This window comes from Chiloscyllium plagiosum, unplaced genomic scaffold, assembly GCF_037043375.1.
Source record: "Chiloscyllium plagiosum isolate Xiang-an unplaced genomic scaffold, Cpla_swu_hap1 HiC_scaffold_45, whole genome shotgun sequence".
Lineage (NCBI taxonomy): Eukaryota > Metazoa > Chordata > Chondrichthyes > Orectolobiformes > Hemiscylliidae > Chiloscyllium > Chiloscyllium plagiosum.
In genome coordinates this window covers 5,381,092-5,402,841 of record NW_028270183.1, presented here as the reverse complement: position 1 = coordinate 5,402,841, position 21,750 = coordinate 5,381,092, and the positions used below count along the sequence as shown (strand labels likewise).

General features: G+C 41.5%; 1 protein-coding gene across 4 annotated transcripts; it reads left to right on the top strand.

Annotated features, from left to right (window-relative positions):
• Positions 1 to 284: 284 nt before the first annotated feature.
• dcaf15 (DDB1 and CUL4 associated factor 15) lies at positions 285 to 21,548 on the top strand. 4 transcript variants are annotated; one of them, XM_087983470.1, is made up of 13 exons: positions 285 to 363; positions 5,663 to 5,760; positions 7,286 to 7,430; positions 9,016 to 9,122; positions 10,058 to 10,194; positions 10,286 to 10,456; positions 11,422 to 12,240; positions 14,246 to 14,334; positions 16,154 to 16,282; positions 16,920 to 17,002; positions 19,409 to 19,513; positions 19,637 to 19,752; positions 20,763 to 21,548. In XM_087983470.1, the coding sequence occupies exons 1-13, from the start codon at positions 289 to 291 to the stop codon at positions 20,816 to 20,818; spliced, it is 2,130 nt and encodes a 709-aa protein (XP_087839596.1). In that variant the 5' UTR covers positions 285 to 288; the 3' UTR covers positions 20,819 to 21,548. The 4 variants fall into 4 exon arrangements, with proteins under 4 accessions (XP_087839596.1, XP_087839597.1, XP_087839598.1 ...); XM_087983471.1 differs by having other exon boundaries at positions 19,971 to 21,548; XM_087983472.1 differs by lacking the exon at positions 20,763 to 21,548 and having other exon boundaries at positions 11,422 to 11,712; positions 19,637 to 19,964.
• The last annotated feature ends 202 nt before the right edge of the window (positions 21,549 to 21,750 follow it).

The following is a 21,750-nucleotide window of genomic DNA, read 5'->3' as shown; positions in this document are numbered from 1 at the left end:
GTGTGAGGGTGAATGGAGTGGGGGGGTGTGTGAGGGTGAATGGAGGGGGGGGTTGGATGGAATGTGCGTCAAAGGGCGAAGTGCGCCGCCGGTCCTGCAGAGGGCGCTCCCCTAGCAACCGGGGCGACCTGCACTCTCAACCAAACTCGCTGGCGACCGGCGTGATGGACGTGCGACTGTCCAATGGGACGGCGAAATGGGAGCGGGGGCAGCCAATAGAACGCGGGTCCTGGCCTCGCCCAGCAGGTTAGGTGGCGCCTGGGGGGGGTGAGGGGGAGGGGAAAGAAGATGGCGCCGAGCTGGAACAAGCGCCCGACTGCGAGGAAGAAAAGCAATGTCCTGAGGAATTTATCCCGGCTGAAGGTACTGGAATGGGGGCTCAGTTAATAACAAATGTGCATTTTGCCGGGTAAATCCCACCCTCCCCCAGTAAGACGGGGGTAGGAGGGGGGGGAAAGAAACGTGGAAATAACCCCAAACAAATCTCCTCACCTACAGCAGCATCATCCTCAAATAAAAAAAATCACCAAAATAGGATAATTAATCAGTTTCCATTGACCAGGGTTGATTAAAGTGCGTCATTTACATTGCAGTTTACTGCAAATCGTCTAGAGCACCCATAAGCTGTGGTCACCCTCATCATGTTTTATTGGTTCAATTCATTTCAATTGTAAATCACTGCTCCAGTGTTGTATAATATGGAAAGTTCTTTGTTGCACTTGCTTCCATCATTACTTTTGTGTTGTTATTCTTTAAACTTGTCAACCCCGCCTAGAGTCATAGAGATGTACAGCATGGAAACAGACCCTTCGGTCCAACCTGTCCATACCGACCAGATATCCCAACCCAATCTAGTCCCACCTGCCAGCACCCGGCCCATATCCCTCCAAACTCTTCCTGTTCATATACCCATCCAAATGCTTCTTAAATGTTGTAATTGTACCAGCCTCCACCACTTCCTCTGGCAGCTCAGTCCATCCACGTACCACTCTCTGCATGAAAAGGTTGCCCCTTAGATCTCTTTTATATCTTTCCCCTCTCACCCTAAAACTATGCCCTCTAGTTCTGGACATCCCCACCCCAGGGAAAAGACCTTGTCTATTTACCCTATCCATGCCCCTCGTGATTTTATAAAACTCTATAAGGTCACGCCTCAGCCTCCAACGCTCCAGGGAAAATAGCCCTAGCCCGTTCAGCCTCTCCCTATAGCTCAAACCCTCCAACCCTGGCAACATCCTTGTATATCTTTTCTGAACCATTTCAAGTTTCACAACATCTTTCCGATAGAAAGGAGACCAGAATTGCACACAATATTCCAACAGTGGCCTAACCAATGTCCTGTACAGCCACAACATGACCTCTCAACTCCTGTACTCAATACTCTGACCAAATGACCAATAAAGGAAAGCATACCAAACACCTTCACTATCCTATCTACCTGCAACTCCACTTTCAAGGAGGTATGAACCTGCACTCCAAGGTCACTTTGTTCAGCAACACTCCCTAGGCCCTTACCATTAAGTGTATAAGTCCTGCTAAGATTTGCTTTCCCAAAATGCAGCACCTTGCATCTATCTGAATTAAACTCCATCTGCCACTCCTCAGCCCATTGGCCCATCTGATCAAGAAAACGTTGTAACCGGAGGTAAACTTCTTCACTGTCCACTTCACGTCCAATTTTGGTGTCATCTGCAAACTTACTAACTCTACTTATGCTCCCATCCAAATCATTTATACAAATGATGTAAAGTAGAGGACCCAGCACCGATCCTTGTGGCACTGCACTGGTCACAGGCCTCCAGTCTGAAAAATAACCCTCCACCACCACTCTCTGTCTTCTACCTTTGAGCCAGTTCTGTATCCAGATGGATTGTTCTCCCTGTATTCCATTTGAAAACAAAAATTCCAGTTTTGAGATCAGGTCTTTCTGGGGCCATCCAGATATTAGAAGCATGCAGAATGGAAACAGGCCCTTTTGTCCAACCAATCAGTGCTGACCTTGTTCCCTACCAAAACTAGTTCCATCTGCCTGTGCTTAGCCCATATTCTTCCACATCTGTCCTATTCATTAACTTAGCCAAATGTCTTTTAAACATTGTAACTGTACTTGCCTCCATCACTTTCTCTGGCATTCGACACATGAACAACTGTAAACAGTTGTCCTTCCCTTTTGAAATATTTCTCCTCTCACCTTAAAAATATACCCCCTAGTTTTGAACAGCTCAGCCCCCTCTCCCAGGGAAAAAACCCTTGTCATTGACCTTATCTCTACCTTGCATGATAGTAGACCTTAGTAAGGTCACTCTTATGCACCAACAGGTTCGAGACACAGCTTATTCCCTGTTGTTAATTGACAGCTGAATAGACATCTCTAACTTCAAATCTAATGATTTGGAGATGCCGGTGTTGGACTGGGGTGTACCAAGTTAAAAATCACACAACACCAGCTTATAGTCCAACAGGTTTAATTGGAAGCACACTAGCTTTCGGAGCGACGCTGCTTCATCAGGTGATTGTGGAGGGCTCGATCGTAGCACAGAATTTATAGCAAAAATTTGCAGTGTGATGTAACTGAAATTATACATTGAAAAATTGATTGTCTGCTAAGCCTTTCATCTGTTAGAATACAGTAATAGTTTCACTTCTTTCATGTGTAAATCACAAAACCCTTTTTTTTAAAAGTTGCATTCTCGGGTTAGCTGTTAACAATGGTGATAGCTAGACAATATGTTGAAGGTGTTAGCCCCCTGTGTTCTCTGTCTATGACCTGATGTTTAGATTGATTCTAATTGCTCATTGTATGTTATGGTCTGCCTGTACTGCTTGTGAAACACTCTACTTCACTGTACTTAGGTACATTTGACAACAATAAATCAAATCAAAATCAGATCAATTTCCATTGACCTAAGGCTTAAAGGCGCACTCTTTCAAATACTGCCTTGATCACAAGTCATTCACTCTCACCTCACCCTCTTAAGTTCAGGGCCAAGGAGGTAATAAGGCCAGGAGCATGAACATAAGTGAGTAGGTTAATGCAGAGTAAGTGCTGCGTAATAGCATGGATAATGACCCCTTCCAACACTTTGTGAATTGAGAGTAGACTGAGAGGGCGATAGTTGGCCAGGCTGCATCCGGAATCTGAGAATGATTTGGCGCTTTTCAATTTGTACAAGGCATTTCAACTCAGCTCTACATGGGCTAGCTGAGATATTAACATATATCTATTCAAATAGAAACTGATAAACACCTGAGGGAGAAAGCAGTATGCTGTTGAGCTGAGAGGAGGTTTGTGTGAAGCATGAATACTGATGTGGGCCAAACAGCTTGTTTCTGTGCTGTAGATTGTCATTAAAAACAGAATGTTTTTGAATTGTGCCAAAGAAAATTAATCATTAAGTTCCATGACTAGAATATACCCTCAGTATTTCGAGCATTGTGTACCTTGTAAGCTGTAAGTAAATTAATTAATAATCCTCTGATCATTGCCTTATTACATCCTCCTCATTAGCTTGGCTCCATTGGTTGCAAGCTGGCCTGGAAAGTATTTCTGGGATTGAGTACACAACTTAAATTAGCTAACAACATTCCGTGGTAGCACCAAGGGAGTGCCATATTGTCAAAGGTGTCGTCTTGCACAGGGTGTGTTGAACCAGGCTTTGGTTCATATTGATGCTACAGTACCAACATGAGGTGCTGAGATCAAATCATTTTCTCTCAGCCAGTACCACCAGACATTAACTTAATTACATATTTGGGTCACTGTTAATGGGATGTTAATGATGTAGAATGGATTCTGGATTTGCCTCTGCACATCAAAAATGAAATCACTCTGTAACCTGCTGCAAATATTCAGCATTGAGTGGTGCAATGGCTGAGATAATAGTGGTTCACTTCTGGAGCCAGGGTTTAAGTCCCTTCTTTGCAAAATGAGTTTGGGTGGTTTTTGATTGGGAAGTCTTGGTAGTGTGCCTCTTCCCCACCCTAGGTTTAAATCCCATTCCAGGAAAGATAACCAAGGAAGGTGTGTCCATAATGTGGCCAAACTGGTTGATTTTCAATCTGTAAATCCTTCTAACAGATGCCAGTGGCAGGTGGTAAGGTTGAAGAGTTTCCTGGTCAGCCGTGTGCTGCAAAGAAATTGGAGCCCGCTGTCACCATCCGCAGCTGCATAGTGAGACATGCATGTAAAAGTGTTTGTGGAATCTTGCTGAGCCTGTACTCGTTTCCGCTTGCAGTGATTATGCTTCAAAATAACTGCATCAGTTGTGAAATAGTATGGGACATCCCAGTAGTTGTGAAATACAATATAGAGATGTACTGCAGAAATTCACCAAGGCTCCTTCAATAATATCTTTCAAACCCACCACCCAGAAGGACATGGGCAGCAGGTGCATGTTGCTGCACCATCTGCAAGTACTCCTCCAAAATGCTCACTATCTTGACTTGGAAATATTTTGTCATTTCTTCATTGTCGCTGAGTCAAAATCTAGAACTCCTTCCCACGGTGGCACAGTGGTTAGCACTGCTGCCTCACAGCGCCAGAGACCTGGGTTCAATCCCCACCTCAGGCGACTGACTGTGTGGAGTTTGCACATTCTCCCCGTGTCTGCGTGGGTTTCCTCCAGGTGCTCTGGTTTCCTCCCACAGTCCAAAAATGTGCAGGTCAGGTGAATTGCCCATAGTGTTAGGTGATGGGGTAATTGTAGGGGAATGGGTCTGGGTGGGTTGTGCTTCGGTGGGTCGGTGTGGACTTGTTGGGCCGAAGGGCCTGTTTCCACACTATAAGTAATCTAATTGTGGGTGTCCCTACACTTTAAGGACTGCAGCAGTTAGGGAAGGCAGCTTGCAACTTCTGAAAGGCAGTTAGGACTGGTCAATGAATACTTTCCCAGCCAGTGACACCCACATTCATCCTGTGAATAAATTCTAAAAAAAACAGGCTTGCAGTATCTTTTTATTTTCCCATCCAGTTGTTTTACTGGTTAGCAGTTTTTTCTTGATTATCTACTGGTTTAAATTTTAATAAATGCAGAACTTTAACCTGTCAATAAGAAAATTTTAGCTTAATGAAGAAAATTTTTTAATTAGCAGACTTCTCCAGACCTATTTTTGAGTGAGGAGTTGACTATTTAGATGCCATTCATGTGGGAGATGATTTGCTCCAAATGTTTTTCAGTTCTAATAAATATATCAGAGGTTTCTATTGATTCTTAATCCAGGTTTTAATGGGCACAAAGACTAAGAAGGAGCTTGTTTCAAAACCAGGAATTGAATATTATGACTTTACAGCAGGGAATTGCTCATGGCATAATCAGGATGCCCTTGAGGCTTATACTTGCATTGATTATTAATTTATTAATTAAAAGCTGAGCTTAGAAGTTCCAACAGTTTACTCTGGTCTGACAGAATCTTCTTGATCATTCTGCCCTCTAATAAGGGAGTCATGATGAGGAGTGAATGGACATTGAGTTCCTAGGCCCAGTTTAACTGAATGGGTGATGTTTTCTTTTACCAAGCAGTTTGTCATTATCCGGTTGGGTTAGGTGAAGGGCTATGTGAAATCGCAGGTAAAATATTTGAATCCAATTCTTATCCAAATGAGTACCAATTATCATGTGTTCTTATGGCAACAAACAAATGTAACCTTTTTTTTCTTTGACAGATAACAGGCCAGTTCTCTCACCGAATGTTCCAAAATTTGCCTCCCATTCTTTGCGTTCCCCTGAAGAACATTGTGGATGATGATTTTTTACTAGCTGGGTATGTAAACTATTTCCTAAGTCAGTAGATATTTTCGTTCTGGCCTTTTCAACCTTTTGCTTTAAATGTAAAAAGAGTTTTTAGATCATTCATTGACTTAGCTTGAGGAGAATGCCAGGCTCCAGGCTCTTGCCGTTATTCTGTGAGATAGCAGTGGATTCACCTGTAACATTGCACCATTGTGTGGAGGTGTTAACCCTTCATTTTAGGCAGGCCTCTGCCAAAGGATTTTTCAGACAAATGCATTTGTTTTGCTCTAGTATCTCAGGGCATATATGTGGAGATTGAACTAAACTCTGCAGTATTTAGATATTAATATCAAAATTTTTATTGTTTGCCTCTGGTACAAAAGTTTCTAAACAGAATGGTTTTCCCTTGCTGGGGTGCTCCATTGAAATTGCAGACTACGATAAAGATAATGAGTAACGTTCTAATTTCAGATTTGACCTCAAATCTCCACAAAACTGTACTCGCTGGGTTAGTGACAGGCAACAATTCAGCAGTCTGTAGTTTCTCTCATTGTGTTTATGGTAGGGCTGAAATCTACTGGGAGCCTATTGCATGTTCTCAGGATTGTTGGATTTGAATTTTGACCACCTATCTGTGCAATTTGACTCAGTCATTCGTGATGTAGAAATGTTCAAAGTGCACAACCGAATGGTTTTCCTCATGGGTCAGAGAATTTAACTCATGGGTATGTGGGAACAGAAGGATGCTATTCAGCCCCTGAAGCCTATTCTACCATTCATTATATAAACGGATGGCCTGATCAAACAAGCCTCACAGATCAGGAGGTTTTATTTCTTGGTCTGTGCTGAGTGAAAATGATCTCATTTGGGCAGAAGTACCTAAGCTGGAATACATCTCAGTTTCCTTATGTTTGACAGAGAGAAATAATTATTTCTCCGCGTGCACAAAATGATTACTGTAGGGTGTAACAACTCCCTCCTGACACTGACACACACACACACACACTCAATGCAATGATAACCCAATGAAATTTGTCAAGCAAAGTTGAATGGAGAAAATGTGTTCCTCCCTGTGATTCATGAGCAAAGTAACCAAAAGGCAACTGTGTGGAGTTACACTTGATTAAACAACCAGTGCTTTCAGAGTCGAGAGTGTGGTGCCGGAAAAGCACAGCAGGTCGACCAGCATCCGAAGAGCAGGAGAATCGACATTTCGGGAATCAGGAATGCCCGAAACATCAATTCTTCTGCTCCTCTGATGCTGCCTGACCTGCTGTGCATTTCCAGCATCACACTCTTGACTCTGATCTCCAGCATCTGCGGTCCCCACTTTCTCCTAACCAATGCTTTCAGGCAAGGCAGAGAAAAATTAGGCAGCGCACCCAAAAATTGGTGTTAGACTTTAACAAGTAGATTTTATATGTATCTGAATGTTTTCTTGGATTTTGGATGTCTGAAAAGCTCATTCCTATTAATCAGGAATTGTAACGTTCATTTTTACTTTCTGTAGTTTTAATCTGTCTCCATATGCCCTTGTTCCCATTCCCTTACCACAGTCACATATTCCTTGGCTTTACAAAATGTGGTCGGTATGTGCTGTCCTACACTCGGGATGTACCAGAGCAGGATATTGATGAGTTACCATACTATGTGTATTACCTGTACTGGTGGAAGTTCAACATCCATGACAAGTTGAAAAAGGTGTGTATCAAAGGTTTCCTTGTAAATAAAGAATACTCTAAACTCCAGTGCTGAACTCCTTTGTCCTGACATTGTCCATTTTCTCTGTCTGATGGTCTTGTGTTGATCAGTTTTAGTTTCTTAATAACAGCTTGCATTGATCAAGTGCCATTAAACTATTAGAAGTTGAAGATGTTTCACAGAAGTAAATATCAAACAAAATTTTGTACTGAATCATCAAAGGAGGTATTGAGACAGATGATGAAAACTTTGGCAGAAAGAAAGGTTAAGAAGTGTCTCTAAAAACAGGAAGGAAAAAGAGAGGTTTGAAGGTCAGATGGGGCATAAAGAGAATAAAGGAGATTCCTATAAATAAATGAGTGTATAACATTACATCACGGGTCATGCAAAAATCAATTATGTTTTTTTTTCTGCTCTTCCAAGTTTCAGATATTTTTTTCCAGTATGCATAACTGTGCTTTACAAAGAAAGGAACAAACTAATACAATGAGGTAGATGACTGCTGCCAACCACCCATTTCAGTTTGGAGATTTCTCCATTCTCTGAAAATGTTGTAACTTGTGGTTTGCTGGAGGGCTCCAAGACTTCCTGATTAAATGGGCTTCTGTTCCTGGTAGTATTCCTAGTTTGTGCAATCAATTTTGTCCTTGTTAAACTACACTCTCTGTCTTACATTCTATTTCTTTTTGGACTGCTACAATTTGATCACCCCACTTCTTACCTTAATAATCTCTTTGCAAGGGCATGTTCACTCCTGGACCCAGTATTTGAGCTGACACTGCATTTTCCTGCCATCCATCTTTGTACTTCGTGTTTGCAATCCATGGACCTAACCACCTGCCCATCGTCCAACTTCTGTATTTTCCAGTGGCCATCTCTGCTCACTGTTATAATGGTTACATTTCTCCATTGACTAGCCCCCTTCTGGTAAATATTTGACTTAGCCAATTTTGGTAATTGTCCTTTGGGGCTAATGGCCTCATTAATGATCAGAATTGAGCTGTCTGTCATTAGGCAAACTTTCAGTTGCAGCAGTTTGATCCTCATAGCTGGGCAGTCACTGGTTATGAGAGGTAATTGTCTCCTCTCTGCAAATCTGTAACGTTGACGAGTGTACGTGAACAGTCTGATTTGCAGGGTTTCCAATATTATCTTTTTGTCTTTACCAATAATCTCCAGGGCTTTCCATTCTTTAAGACCCTCTCTTTGTATAATAAACCTTATTTCCCTGGTTGAAACTGGTTTCTGATGACCTTAAGATTTGCCAAATTCTTTGAGACTTCACCTTCAATGAAAGCCTTTCGGCCTGCATACAGTGCATTCAAATGCTCTATAAACATCAATCTACTTTCAAACTTTCCGAAAGCTGGGGGCTGATCATGGTATCGGCCATGACATTTCGATATTTCTTGCATATCTCTCACATCTCATCTCGTCTACGAACTTATCATGTTCCCACGTGTCTATGCAGATATATATGCTTGCTACATTTGACCGCATAATAATTTTAGAAACATTCACATTCTGGAGTACTCAACTGTACAAGAAAAACAAATCTTTTAAAATTTTTGTTGTTGAACTTTAGGTGAGGCAAGTGCACCTGTTCAAAGATCAGGAAGTGTACAGCGACTTGTACCTCACAGTGTGTGAATGGCCAAGCGATCCCTCAAAACTTATCGTATTTGGGTTCAAGTGAGTATTCATGCCAACATTTAGGAGGTCCTTCAGCCTGTCAAGCTTGACATTTGATCCTGGCTAATTTGTATTAGCTCTGTCTACCTGCCTTGATTGTATGTTCCTTGGTTATCTTGCCTACTAGAAAATTATCACTTCTAAATTTTCATTGACTCCCCCAGCTTTGTGAGGAGCAAGTTCCAGATTCCCATGACTATTTGTGTGAAATGACCTCACCCGGAACAACATAGCTCAGATATTAAGGTGGTGCCTCTCTGTTATGGGCTTAATTGATCTTCCAGCCATGGTCTCATTCTGATGAATCTCAGTCCACTGCACCCTCTATATCCTTCCTGACTGCAAAACTCAAATGTTTGTTTCAGTGAAAGTGATATTTCAGCAGTTGATGTTTCTAGCTTGTTTGGAAGCTGCTGTTCTGAAAATTTTCAACCTTCTCCTCTGCTGCAGCAAACCTGCTGAGATTTGGAGTCAATTGTTAAATGTGGTTCAGTGGGACGCACGTTTTCCTCTGAGTGAGAAGGCTGTCAGTTCAAATCCCACTCAGGAGGCTGGAGCGCAAATATCCACTGAGTTGTTAACTCCACTTGCTTGACGTTAATGTGTTTAATGCTGGTTGAAGTAAGGAGTTACCCTTTTACCCTAGTCAATATTTCTTCCTAAAACAACACACCCAAGGCAAATTAACCCATTTTTCTTTTTTGTGGAATCTTCTTGTTCAGGTATCTTTTTGTGCAGTGTGTTTTTCTCCTGTCTCTGTTTTTCCCTTTACCACATACTACAGAGATATGTGACTGACTTGTTTGTTTTGAGTGTTAGGTGTGGGATTGGGAGGCGTATGGGTGGAGTTTTTGTCCTTCCTCCAGCAAAGCTTTGAATATATAATATTTTCATCCCATTATATTAAATCAAAGTTCTGTTTTCTTTTAATGCAGCATCCGCTCAGTGAATGATCTGCTGATAAACATGGTGATGAGTGATGAAAATGATCGAGATATTTATATTACAACAGTTGCTACACCGCCATTTTCATTCTGTCCTGACTGTAAGGATATGGCTTTGCTTAGCACAGGTTTGAAGAAAGATACTTATTTCACATTAGAATGTTAAAGCTGTTATACTTCACTCGGCTCAGACCTAACTTGCTATTGTGTCTTTTGCAGATGAGCAGAATGCCTACTGTCTACAGCATGGCTTCATGCTTCACACAAAGTACCAGGTGGTGTATCCCTTCCCCACATTTCAGCCTGCCTTTCAGCTCAAGAAAGATGGAGTGGTGTTACTCAACACCAGCTACTCTCTGGTAGCCTGTGCCATATCTGTCAACACAACAGGTATGCCATAACTGTTGATTTAGGAACCTGGACAGTACGTATGAATGAGCTAGTCACAGGTACAGAAAAGGGTCCAAATTATTTTAATTCAGGCAGAAATATTCCTCTCTGTTCACTGAAGCAGCCATTCCCACTGCTGGCTCTGGGCATCTACTTAAGGGTAATCTGTAACTCGTTAGCAACACTTGGGATGACCATTGATCAAATTCTAACCCTGAGACCTGAGTGCAAGATTGAGGTGACACTGCCACTGCACTAAGTGATATTGAAGGTGCCCAACTTTTGAATGGGTATTAAAATGCGTTCTCGGATCCACTGCCATTATTGGAAGGAGTTTTTCTTTTGATGTGAAAGGTATGCTGTCGTTGTAAAGATTTTATCATAGGAGAACCATAGTTGTGTTTTTTAAATGTACTGACAAATCTTTGCTATACTCCACCCTCTTAATGATCATCAATACACATAAAGTTTCTCCCTGGTTTCTTTAGAATCTAGGTATAAATACACCTCTATCCTATTGGGCATTGTAACCCCAGTCACGTCCCCAATCTGAACCCAGCCACCCTGTGTACACATATAGAATTCCACCAGAGTCATTGGCTTTCCTGTCCAACCTGAGGCCACTGTGATTGATTGTTATGCCTTAGCTGCCACATCCAACTGAGGTCAACTAACGCAGCAATGTTGGTGAAATTCACCTGATTGATTAAAATAATGGAGAACAACAGACCCCCCGGGTCCATCAAGGCTGCTCCGTATTCTGGCTGAAACACCATGACAGAATGCCTCCTACCCTTCTAGCCACTGGTAGAGATAAAATAACCAGAGGGAAACACAGGATTAAAGAGAGTGAGATACCTGTCGGGTCACCTGTGTTTTTATAGTAAAGTTTATACACTAATTTAACCAGATGTTCATTTTATATTTACTTGACAACTGTTCTGTCTTGGCTTTCTGTGTTTCAGATGAGAAAGGGCAGATTCTGTACAGTAAGAGTAGTGAAAACACTGCACCTCCAGGTCATTCTGAGCTAGATCCTAATCTTATATCGCCAGTAATGGATGATGTCATGTCGAGTTATCTTCAGTGTGAAGCTCCAAGTCATCCTTCATCCAGCCATGGAGGGCCAAACTGCATCCTACACAAAGCTGACACTACCGGCTGTGCGCACACTGAATACTGTCCTGAGGAAATGCTGAGCTGGGAATTAAAAAGCTCGAAGCATGGTGGACTGGCAGCATGTAACACTTCCCATGGTGAGCAATCCTCTGCTGCCGGTAAAGCGAAGGAGTTTGCAGCTGACATATTTAGGCGAGCGAGAGCTGCCACCAACACCACAGAAGTATCGGGTAGTTTAAGCCAAGCTGGCTCCAAACCAAAGGAAGGTGTTCTACAAGGGCTCACCACAGATGACTGTCACAAGGTCCTTGGTACGCAGAGAAGTGAGCTGTCCAATTTCACACTCTCCTCTTGTTCTCCTGAAGCAAAGTCAGAGATTCAGTGTTCCAGTTGTGTTGCAAACACCTCTGCTTCTGCCTTGAACTCTGAGCATTCACATTCACAACTATTGAGATGTTCTTGTCCTGCACTGGGTAATGGTGTATTGCCTGCTGCTGAACTGAGGACTGAAATGGCAAATGAGTTGATTCAGTGTGAGACAGGTACAATGAACAATACTAGCAGCCAACACCATGAAACTACACAAACAGAGCCTGGGTATGTGAACTATATAAAGCTGCATTATGTTCTGGAGCCTTCTGGTATGGCTGCAGATGATGATGATGGTGAGTTATGTAGCAGTGCTAAAATATTATTTATGCCTCAATTTTTGGTTGTCAGGATACTGTTTGCCTAATTAATTTGCAATAATGTTGTGATTGTCCACTAGTTTTCCCTGCTTTCCTTGTCAGAATGCCCTTTGCAAGATTCTTCCCTGGTGATGTGTTCACTGTCTATCTCAAAATGACGAGTCAGCAGAGAACCTGCTCTCAGTTCCTTGCCCACATCACTCTGGTATTATTGGAGGGTGCTTGAAATCAATGGGATTGCCTTTTGGTAATTGTGAGCACTAATTCAAACAACTCTCAATTCTTTCATTGGAATCATCGCCATTCTTTTATGAATGTTACCTATCCCAATTCGAATGCTGTGTGTTGAAGTCTAACTCCTGAACCTTGAGCACACCCTTCTCAGCATAGTACTACGGTCATCCCATATTTCAGATATGCTGCCCTTTGAATGCAGCTAACCAAGATCCCTTCTGCATGTTTCGGGGATCTGTGAGGTCCTACAGCACTTGCACTCAGTAAAGCTGAGGAATGCTCTGTGACCTTGGTGAGACTTGGTGAGTATGATGTAACCAGATTCCGGCCAATCAGTTCCTGGTGTTTATGGGATCTTGCTATATCTAAGTCAATTAACATATATTTCCCTACATCAGTAAATGCCATTAAAGTTCTTCATTCACTAGGAACCCCGCTGGAATGTGAAAAGCTTCTTTTTTGTAGGCAGGAGTTAATGACACTTCTGCAGATCCAGCTGCTGGTTAAATCTCTCAGTACAATCCCCGTTCTGTGAACTCTAGCATCCTGTCTTTAATTTAAACGCCAACATTCCAGATTTGTTCTTTTTCACTTTTTTTTTTAATTGCTGCAGTTGCGCTGGTGGAGGTGCTGGAGATTGGTCCATTTGAAGTAATTGCAGGATTGTTAAGCAATGCTGTTGCTAACGTCTACTTGCTGTGTGCAGCCAGCCTTTTGCACTGCATGGGCCCATGCCCATGTGGTCACAGACTTGCACGTGTGCACCTTTTAAGGCAACCTACTTGTTCCCTACACCGCATGTCCTTAGTTACTGGGTGCTTAAGCAGCTCTGAATGAGTGTTGTTCAGCAACATCTTGGAAGCAGAACGAGAACACTGCTATTGCAGCAACAGTTTGTTTTTAAGGACAATTTTGTGTCTATTGGGAACTGTGGTGAAACACAGCAAAGCCACTTATCACTGTGCAGAACATTTTCTGCTGTCACAGTGTTGGGAATTTAACTCCAACGCTTGAAGAGCTAGAATTTTCATCCAGTTTCATTTGCTCTTCCTGCCTGTCAGACCAGACTTCGAGTTAATGTTTGGGTTTATTCTGTATGCTGGTGTTCCATTTCTTCCTCAATCATTGCTTAATTCCAGTTCTCTTTTAACATCCAACTATTCCCAAATCTTGCCCATTTCCAAAAAGGAAAGAGTCGCTTCCTCATCATGTTGGAATGCTAGCAATAACTTTCCTTGACAGTTTGCTGAGCTACAGGCAGGAGGAAACAATGTGGGTTTTACTTATTAAGTAAGTTCCCTTAATCTTTAAACATTGTCATGCCAAGTAATTGGCAACAAAATCACTATTCAGTTCCACTATGTTCAAGCAGTGAAAGGGTCAACTTTGCAAGCCATCTGTTAACCACAGAAATTTCACTTCCATCTTCAAGCTGCCTGAGCAGCACATTCTCACTGGCTTCCATACCCATCACCGTGCATTCAGATAGCTCATCTTCCACATGATTCTGATGCAACAGTAGGTGCCACTTAGCTCATTTGCATCATTGTGTCATTAATATTTGCATGTGTTACATCAAAGGATTAAACTGAGGAAGTGTAGCTCTGTTTATGTGAAGAAAATGTTTACCTAATTGTGTGATTTGAGGATCTCGAAGGATTTATTTAATCTTGCAACTTGTGAATAATTAGTTTGCTATCAGAGGAACTTGTTGACAGGAGACTAAAGCAGATCTTGTTTTTCACAGGGTATGATGATAAGATCTCACTGCATTTTGTAGTGACTGACTTGAGGGGAAGGAATCTGAAACCTGTTAAAGAAAGTGCTTTATATCAGGTAATTTAACCAATGTGCAATAAATCCCTGGCAAAGTGGAAAGGGTACAGAACTGTTGGTGCAGTATCTTACAAAGTGGTAAACCACTGCGCGCTCTAATTGCAGGCACTGTCCAGCAACCTGTTGTGTTGTCACAATGATTATAAAGATGGGGTGTGTAATACTGAAATGTAAAAGAGGCCAGCAGTGAAAGTTTTTAAGATTTCATTCTTGCAAATTTGTTTAAAGGTGGTCTTTTGCCTTGTCAGTAGTGAGTTACTGGTAATTTGTTCATCAGTGGTCCTTGATGGGAATAATTTGAATTATGGTTGTGACGAGAAGTGTGTGATTAATTATAGATTTTTTTTGTCGTGTTTTTTGGATTTTAGAATAGTGGAGTATAGGTGGGTTACATTTTGTGGAGTCTTTTTAAAGAAATAATGAGGTCAGGCAGTCCTTCTGAATCAGTGACTTAATCTGAAATGCGAGGAGAGAATAGGGACCTCTTTGGAGTGTTAATGAAAAGTTGTTTCTGCTATGTTAGTTTACAACATTAACATTGACATTGATGGCAAGTAGCTTGTTTTTCGGGTCAGAATAATCAAGATTGATTTTAACTTTGAAAATTCAGGGATTGAAAGCTTTCTGCACAGCTCAGAGGAAACCAGACCAGAGTCAGATACAAATATAGTTTTCCTCTGGAAATGAGTACAAGACAGTAGAAAGGCTTACTTTGTGAACTTTTCAAACCAGGAGTGTTTGGTTAGAAATCTGCAGATTGTTTAAAAACTGTGGGTTAATGTAAGAAGACTTCGCAGTTCACAGGAAAGGGCTTGGGAGAATTAATTAAGTTGAACCAGAGTTTTGATGTCGTAATAGGGGTAATTCCACCAGATTTGAGTCTCCGTAATGGATTGTGTTCAAAGACAGCATAAATCTTTGCTTTGCTGGGTGATTGAAACTCTTCTAACTATGTGCTGTATTTAGATAGCTTGGTTTTCCATATTTGTTGCTGTCTTTCATGTAATAAATTTCTTTTCTGTTGTTAAAGAAACTTTGCAGCTTTATGCGATGTTTGGTGAATGACCACCACATTAATATTTTTTTAAAATGATCAATCAGCCCAGATTTCATGTTGGAATCTGACTTGTCCAGTTGTACTATCAGCTGGGAACGTAATGACATTTGAGTATTTCGATTTGTGCATTTCTTTTGTAAATTTCTGAAGTATCAGTATTCTGTACCTAGTGACAATACTGCACTATAACAGGCACAGCTCGAAAGTAGATCGCCTTTATTCCTGGCTGCTTCTGGCTGTAAGTATTATGGTCCCAAGTTTATCATCTTCTCTTGGTGAATATTAGCTGAGGGCATTCTGGGCTGAGTTGAGTTTGTGATTAAAAAGTGGTAAATATGCTATATCAGTGAACAAATTATTGTGAATAATTAAACTGTATTGCATAGAATTTGTATATCTTTACAGATATACATATTGTAATACAGAACTGGAATTATCAGCCTGCATTCCTTGTTCTCAAGTCTCTGGAGTGGAACTTGAACCCACAACCTTCTGACTTGGATGAGAGGCCTATTCAGTGAGGCACAGCTATTGCAGTCTGGCGTGAGTGTATGCTGGTATACGTTGCCTACTGTGTAATCAAGGTTGCTGTATTGAGAGGAGGGAGTGGGATGCGAGGGTGGATTTATGTTTACCACTTCTCATTTCCATGAGAGGAATCTCTTTAGTGTGACATATGGCTAAGACAGATATATGACTGTCTTGTGCTTGGCCTTTCTCTATTCCCTGGCAACCCATCTCCTATATCTTGTGAATTTCCAGGGCAAGTACCTCACTGTGGAGCAGCTGACACTTGATTTTGAATATGTCATTAATGAGATTATAAGGAATGATGCATCCTGGTCAAAGCGATATTGTTCCTTCAGTGACTACGATATTGTCATTCTAGAGGTAAGTAAATTTAGACCGGATAAGCAATGTGTTTTGGGACAGCCTGGAATAGGACATGGCTTCACAGTAATTCTTAGTGTGCTGAGTTTATAGATTGAGGGACTTTTGGGGTAACGTGGAATTTAGAAATTGTGTAGATTTCTTCTAGTGTGATAAATTTAAAAAGCTTTCAGATGGCTACAAAACGAAGGCCCAATAAGTTTGAGTTTGTAGGACTACTGTTACTGATCAGTAATCTGAGTTTAATACAGCAGATGCTGGAAGGTCAAATTTTTCTTAAAGTCCAAGCATTTCCTTGTTTTAAGCAGCAACCGCGCGCACGCGCGCGCACACACACACACACACACACACCACCCTTGTGCACGCCCACCCACACACATCCCTGCATTCCTCTCTCTCCCACCCCTAACCCCCCAATCCAGCCCACAAGTGCCCCCACCCCATGCTCCCTTTTCTACTAAATAGTCTTTTGGATATCTTTATACTGACTTCTTAAAAGGCTGCGTTTGGCAAATTGGAAAGGTATGCTCCTAAACCAGTTGATTTCAGACTAAGTACGGTGCACTGAATTCTTGCTTCCTTGAATTTTGGGACTGTCATGAACATTAGTATGATAGTGATCTGTTTCTGTTTCAAGGTGTGCCCTATAACCAACCATGTCATCATTAACATAGGACTGCTACTTTTGGCTTACCCTTCTGATGAAGAAGGGCAAATAAGGTAAGGGAAATTAACCTTCAGTGTGTGTGCTGTTCCGTTATGAAACAGTGTAGACCTGTTGGATTTGCATTATATGTTTAATTTCTGTGGGAAATCTGAAATGTTGTTCCTTTCAGGAGTTCATTGAGTAGGTTTCCACACTGACCTTTCCAGCTGTGGGATCGAGATCCAGTCCAGGCTGACGAAATACAAGTTTTCTTGCTTTGTTACTTCTAAAGGTGGAATCTGCAATGAGTTTGAGCTCAGTTGGTAGTTCTTGCCCATACTTGTAGAGTTACATTCTCTGTTTGGCATCAGTTGATGTTACTTGTCAGTTTGCCTTGTGGGTGGCTTGGATCAGAATTGAAAGTGCAGGGAAGCTGCTGTAGGGCTTCTGCTCTGACGTTGGGCTTGCATACTTGTTGGGAGAGAGTTGACCAGCTCTATTCTATTCCTGCTTGTGTTGTAAATAACCTAATAATTAATTTCCTGGTGTAACAGAATTTAATGCTATAAAGACTCAAAAAGTCAAAGTAGCTTGTTTTGCATTCAGCAAGAAACCAAACTGCAATAGTGTGCACTGTGCACTTTTTTCACTGAGGATGGTGTTATGGAGGCTGCCAATTCCTGCCACATTCCCCATGGAAAACCCTGATGAATCAAAGTCTACTTGCCAGGTCTGAATTACAGGAAGAATGTGATTGCACTGGAGGGGATACCAGGGGTGGAAAATATAAGTTGAGGAAAGATTGGATAAGCTTGCATTGTTTTTGTTGGAGCAGAGAAGGGTGTGTGGCATGGACAGGGTGGATAAAAAGCATGAATTAAATCAATTGAGATTGACAGCAGTTCCTGCTGCATCCCTATGCCTAACATCCTCCAATCAGTCAGTATCCTCTTCACATGCAATATTAATTGGTTGTCCATTTCTAGGTTTGGTTATCTTGCAACCAAGTCATAATGAGTGAGTATGATTCAAGTTTAGACATGTTTATTATAGGAACGCAATACAGAAGGTCCATTCTATATAGCACTATAGATTTCAGGAATTGAGATACCACTGAGCTGTAAACAGCAAATAACAATTTGTAATCACAATTCACCTTTAAATTAAAATGTTCCAAAGCACTTTACAGAAGCTTTACCAAAACTTAATTTTTTGTCAAAGAGCTGGGTTTTAAGGAGCATCTTTGGAGATGGACAGGCTGAGAAGGATTTAAGGCCCAGGGATTCTGAAGGCACAGCTGCCCATGGTGTGGGGCAATATTGATTCGGAACGTAAGGAAGCTAGGACTGGAGTGTAGTGATCTTGAAAGTTGTATGGTTGGAAAGCTTATATTTGAATATATAAACAAGGTCATATATTTAGTATGGCTGAGAAAATTCAAAGATCAAAGAACCTTGCAGCACAGGAACAGGCCCTGCGGACCTCCAAGCCTGCGCTGATCCAGATCCTCTATTTAAACCTGCCGCCTATTTCCTAAGGATCTGTATCCCTTTGCTCCCTGCCCATTCATATATCTCTCTAGATACATCTTAAATGATATTATCATTCCTGCTCCTACCAACTCTGCTGGCAATGCATCCCACCCTCTGCGTGAAGAACTTTCCATGTATATCTCTCCTAAACTTTTCCCCTCTCACTTTGAATTCATGACCCCTAGTAATTGAGTCCTCCACTCTGGGGGAAAAAATTGCTTGCCATCCACCCTGTCTACACCTCTCATGATTTTGTAGGCCTCAATCAGGTCACCCCTCAATCACCTCCTTTCCAGTGAAAATAATCCTAATCTACTCAACCTCTCCTCATAGTTAGAACCCCCCGTACCAGGAGCATCCAGGTGAACCTGATGTTCAGATACATGAGAATGGATGGATGTGTTATGATTTATTTTAACCACCATATGATAGTGGAGTCAGTACATTCTGGAGCAGTAGCTCATTTGATCTATGAAAACTACTACTTGCACAGATCATGTTTCCTTTTTGTCAGCTGAAGGAAAGGTCCACATCAATATTCCCTTGGCCTCAAAGAACATAGAACAGAATCTTATAGCACAGGCGGAGGCAATTTGGCCCATTGTGTCTATGTCAGCTCTTTGAAAGACCTATCTAATCAGTTCTACTTCTGTGTTCATTCCCACAGGCCCTGTAGTTTTCTCTCCTTTAAGTATATATCCTCTCCTCTTCGTTAAAATTATTATTGAATACCAGCACACACTCAAGGAGTGAGTTGCAGAATTCTAGACTAAAATTTTCTATTCTGGCTAGCTACCACATTGTAACTCTGGCAGTATGTTCCCACTCTCAGCACTGGAACCATTGTGTATTACAATTTAGTTTTGAGTGTCCCCCAAAACAATCCTGTGTTAGTAAGCTGAATGTGTACCTGTGAAATATTATCAAACTCTGTCACTGATTTTTCAGACCTAAGACCTATCATACTTGTTTGAAGGGCACATGGAATCTAAACACTGGTGTCTTTGCAACTATGGGAGTTGGTGACTTAACTGCGGTACAGGGACAAACAAGGTAAGTTACGTAGTGAATTTCATTCAATAAGACCTTGGAATGAAAATTTAGACTAATGTACCTCTCTCTCTCTCTTCCCCTCCTGTCCTCCCATTCTCTCACCTTGGCAATCATTTTATATAGTGGCAGTGTTTGGAGTACCTTCCGGAAAAGCTGTGTTGATATAGCAATGAGATGGCTGGTCCCTGAAAGTACCTTTCGCAATGTCAACAGAATGACAAATGAAGCTCTGCATAAAGGTATGTTTTTGAGCAAAAAGTGTGTGCGTGGCCCTAACCTATGTGTAAACTTATTGCAATGCAGCAATGCTTGTGATCTAACCGGGGACCATTTGCAGCCTGCTTTCTTCAGTTCACCAAGCAAGCACATAGTTCCAATAGTCTCAATGCCCCTATTGCTTGGTTGAAGGATTTTGCCTGAACTACCATTTAAGACTGCTATCTTTTTGATTCTGCAGGTCAAAGAAATTGAAAGAGTCCTGGTGGGGGTGAGAGTTAACAACAGAATTGAATTCTGGGCATGTCACTTACATTTTGCTCATCTTTTGAGGAAGTACCTGATCAACAATAAAACAGTCCTTTGTGGGGAATCTCTGGTACAGGTAGTTCTTCTATAACACGATGGTTGTGTTCTTGTGCAACCCCACATTATAGAAAAATCACGTTTTAGAAACAGTGCTTCAAGCGTTGGCAATGTAATTGCATTGCCGCCAACAAACGTTTTAAAAGCTTACACTTTAGAAACAATGTCCCCAATTCGTCAATCGTGTTACAGCGAATTTGCGTTAACGATGCTTGTGTTATGTCGAATGACCTGTGTATACCTGTGCCCTGTCACTCTGTGCTGCAGTCAGTTATGATACATCACAGCCAGCTGCTCCAAGACAAGGGTAGTTCAGTTAATGGTCTTGGGCAAAAAGCTCGTCAGGGTTTGAATCTCTGCACTCCAGCAGAGTTGGATCACAGGGTTTTACCTTCAGGTCATGTATTAAGTCTTCAAATCCATTGTCATAAGGAGGGGTGGGGATGGATGGACAGATGATCACCCCACACTTCAAAATGTCAGAGGCTTGGTAAACCACTCCCAGTGGCTCATAATCACATGACTATTCTGTTTGTGTTGGTTTTCAATCTCAGTGGCTGCCAGTGAGTAACTGGTCTCATTAGTTCCGGATCTGCATTGAAATCCCAGCCTGAACAGCACAGTGACCACTAATGGTGATTCAGTTTCAATGTTGGCTTTTCTCTAGGCCGCTCGCTGAAGCGTTTGGCAGACAGTGGTCGCAGCATGTGGATTGTCCTGTAGTGGTGATGATTACCGCCGTCCATTTCACCTACGATTATTTAAAAGGGAGCAAAGAAGAGCCCAAGTTTCAAGAACAAAGTCAGCCACAAATTGGTGGTTTAAAAAATTTTATATTTTTAAAGCAGCTACCTCTTCATTCAGTTTTTTTTTTCAATCATTCCTTCTAAGGCCCAAAAATGGCGCCAGGCTCTTGGAGGTTTTAAAATATGTGAACTTTGTAAAAGTTATAAGATCTTCCAAGTGTGTGCAAGATATCAGATATTTTGGGGTTTTTGAGGGTGATACATATCTCACAACTACTGCCATCCCACCCCCATACCAAAGTGTTGATGTCTGCATTACCTCACATCTAATTTGGAATTTCGTTAGTCTGTGTTATGTGAATGTCTTTTGAGAGAATCCAGGCCGCTTAACTGAAGTGTTCATCTTTTTTTTAAATGTAGTTTATCATATTTAACACTATTTAGGATCTCACTTGAAAATGCAAAGAGCTGGATATATTCTTTCCTTAAATCCTCCCAGTTCATTTTTTTTTCTGACCAGGAACAGTATCTGTCACTGGAGGTCATGTGAACTCTGCACAGCGAAGTCAACATTCCCTGAGTAAAATAACCCTGTGGAATTCTTGGTTTGACAGGATTCCAGGTAGAGGTGTAACAATTCCATATTAAGCTGTTGCATAATTTATAATATGTTCCTCCCCTGTGAACTTCAATAAAATATAAACAAGTTTAGTGTGAGTGGTGTTTTTTTTTTGCGATACAACAATGATCAAGACTGGTCTAAGTGGTCGTTCAGTTAAACATACCATGTGCTAATGGTTGATGTTTCAACGCCTCAGTAGCCTGGCCATTACATTCTGATCTGTTTGATGTTTTTGGTCTAGATGAGCCTTCTTCCACCCCTCTTCATCTCAGTCATCAACAGATCCC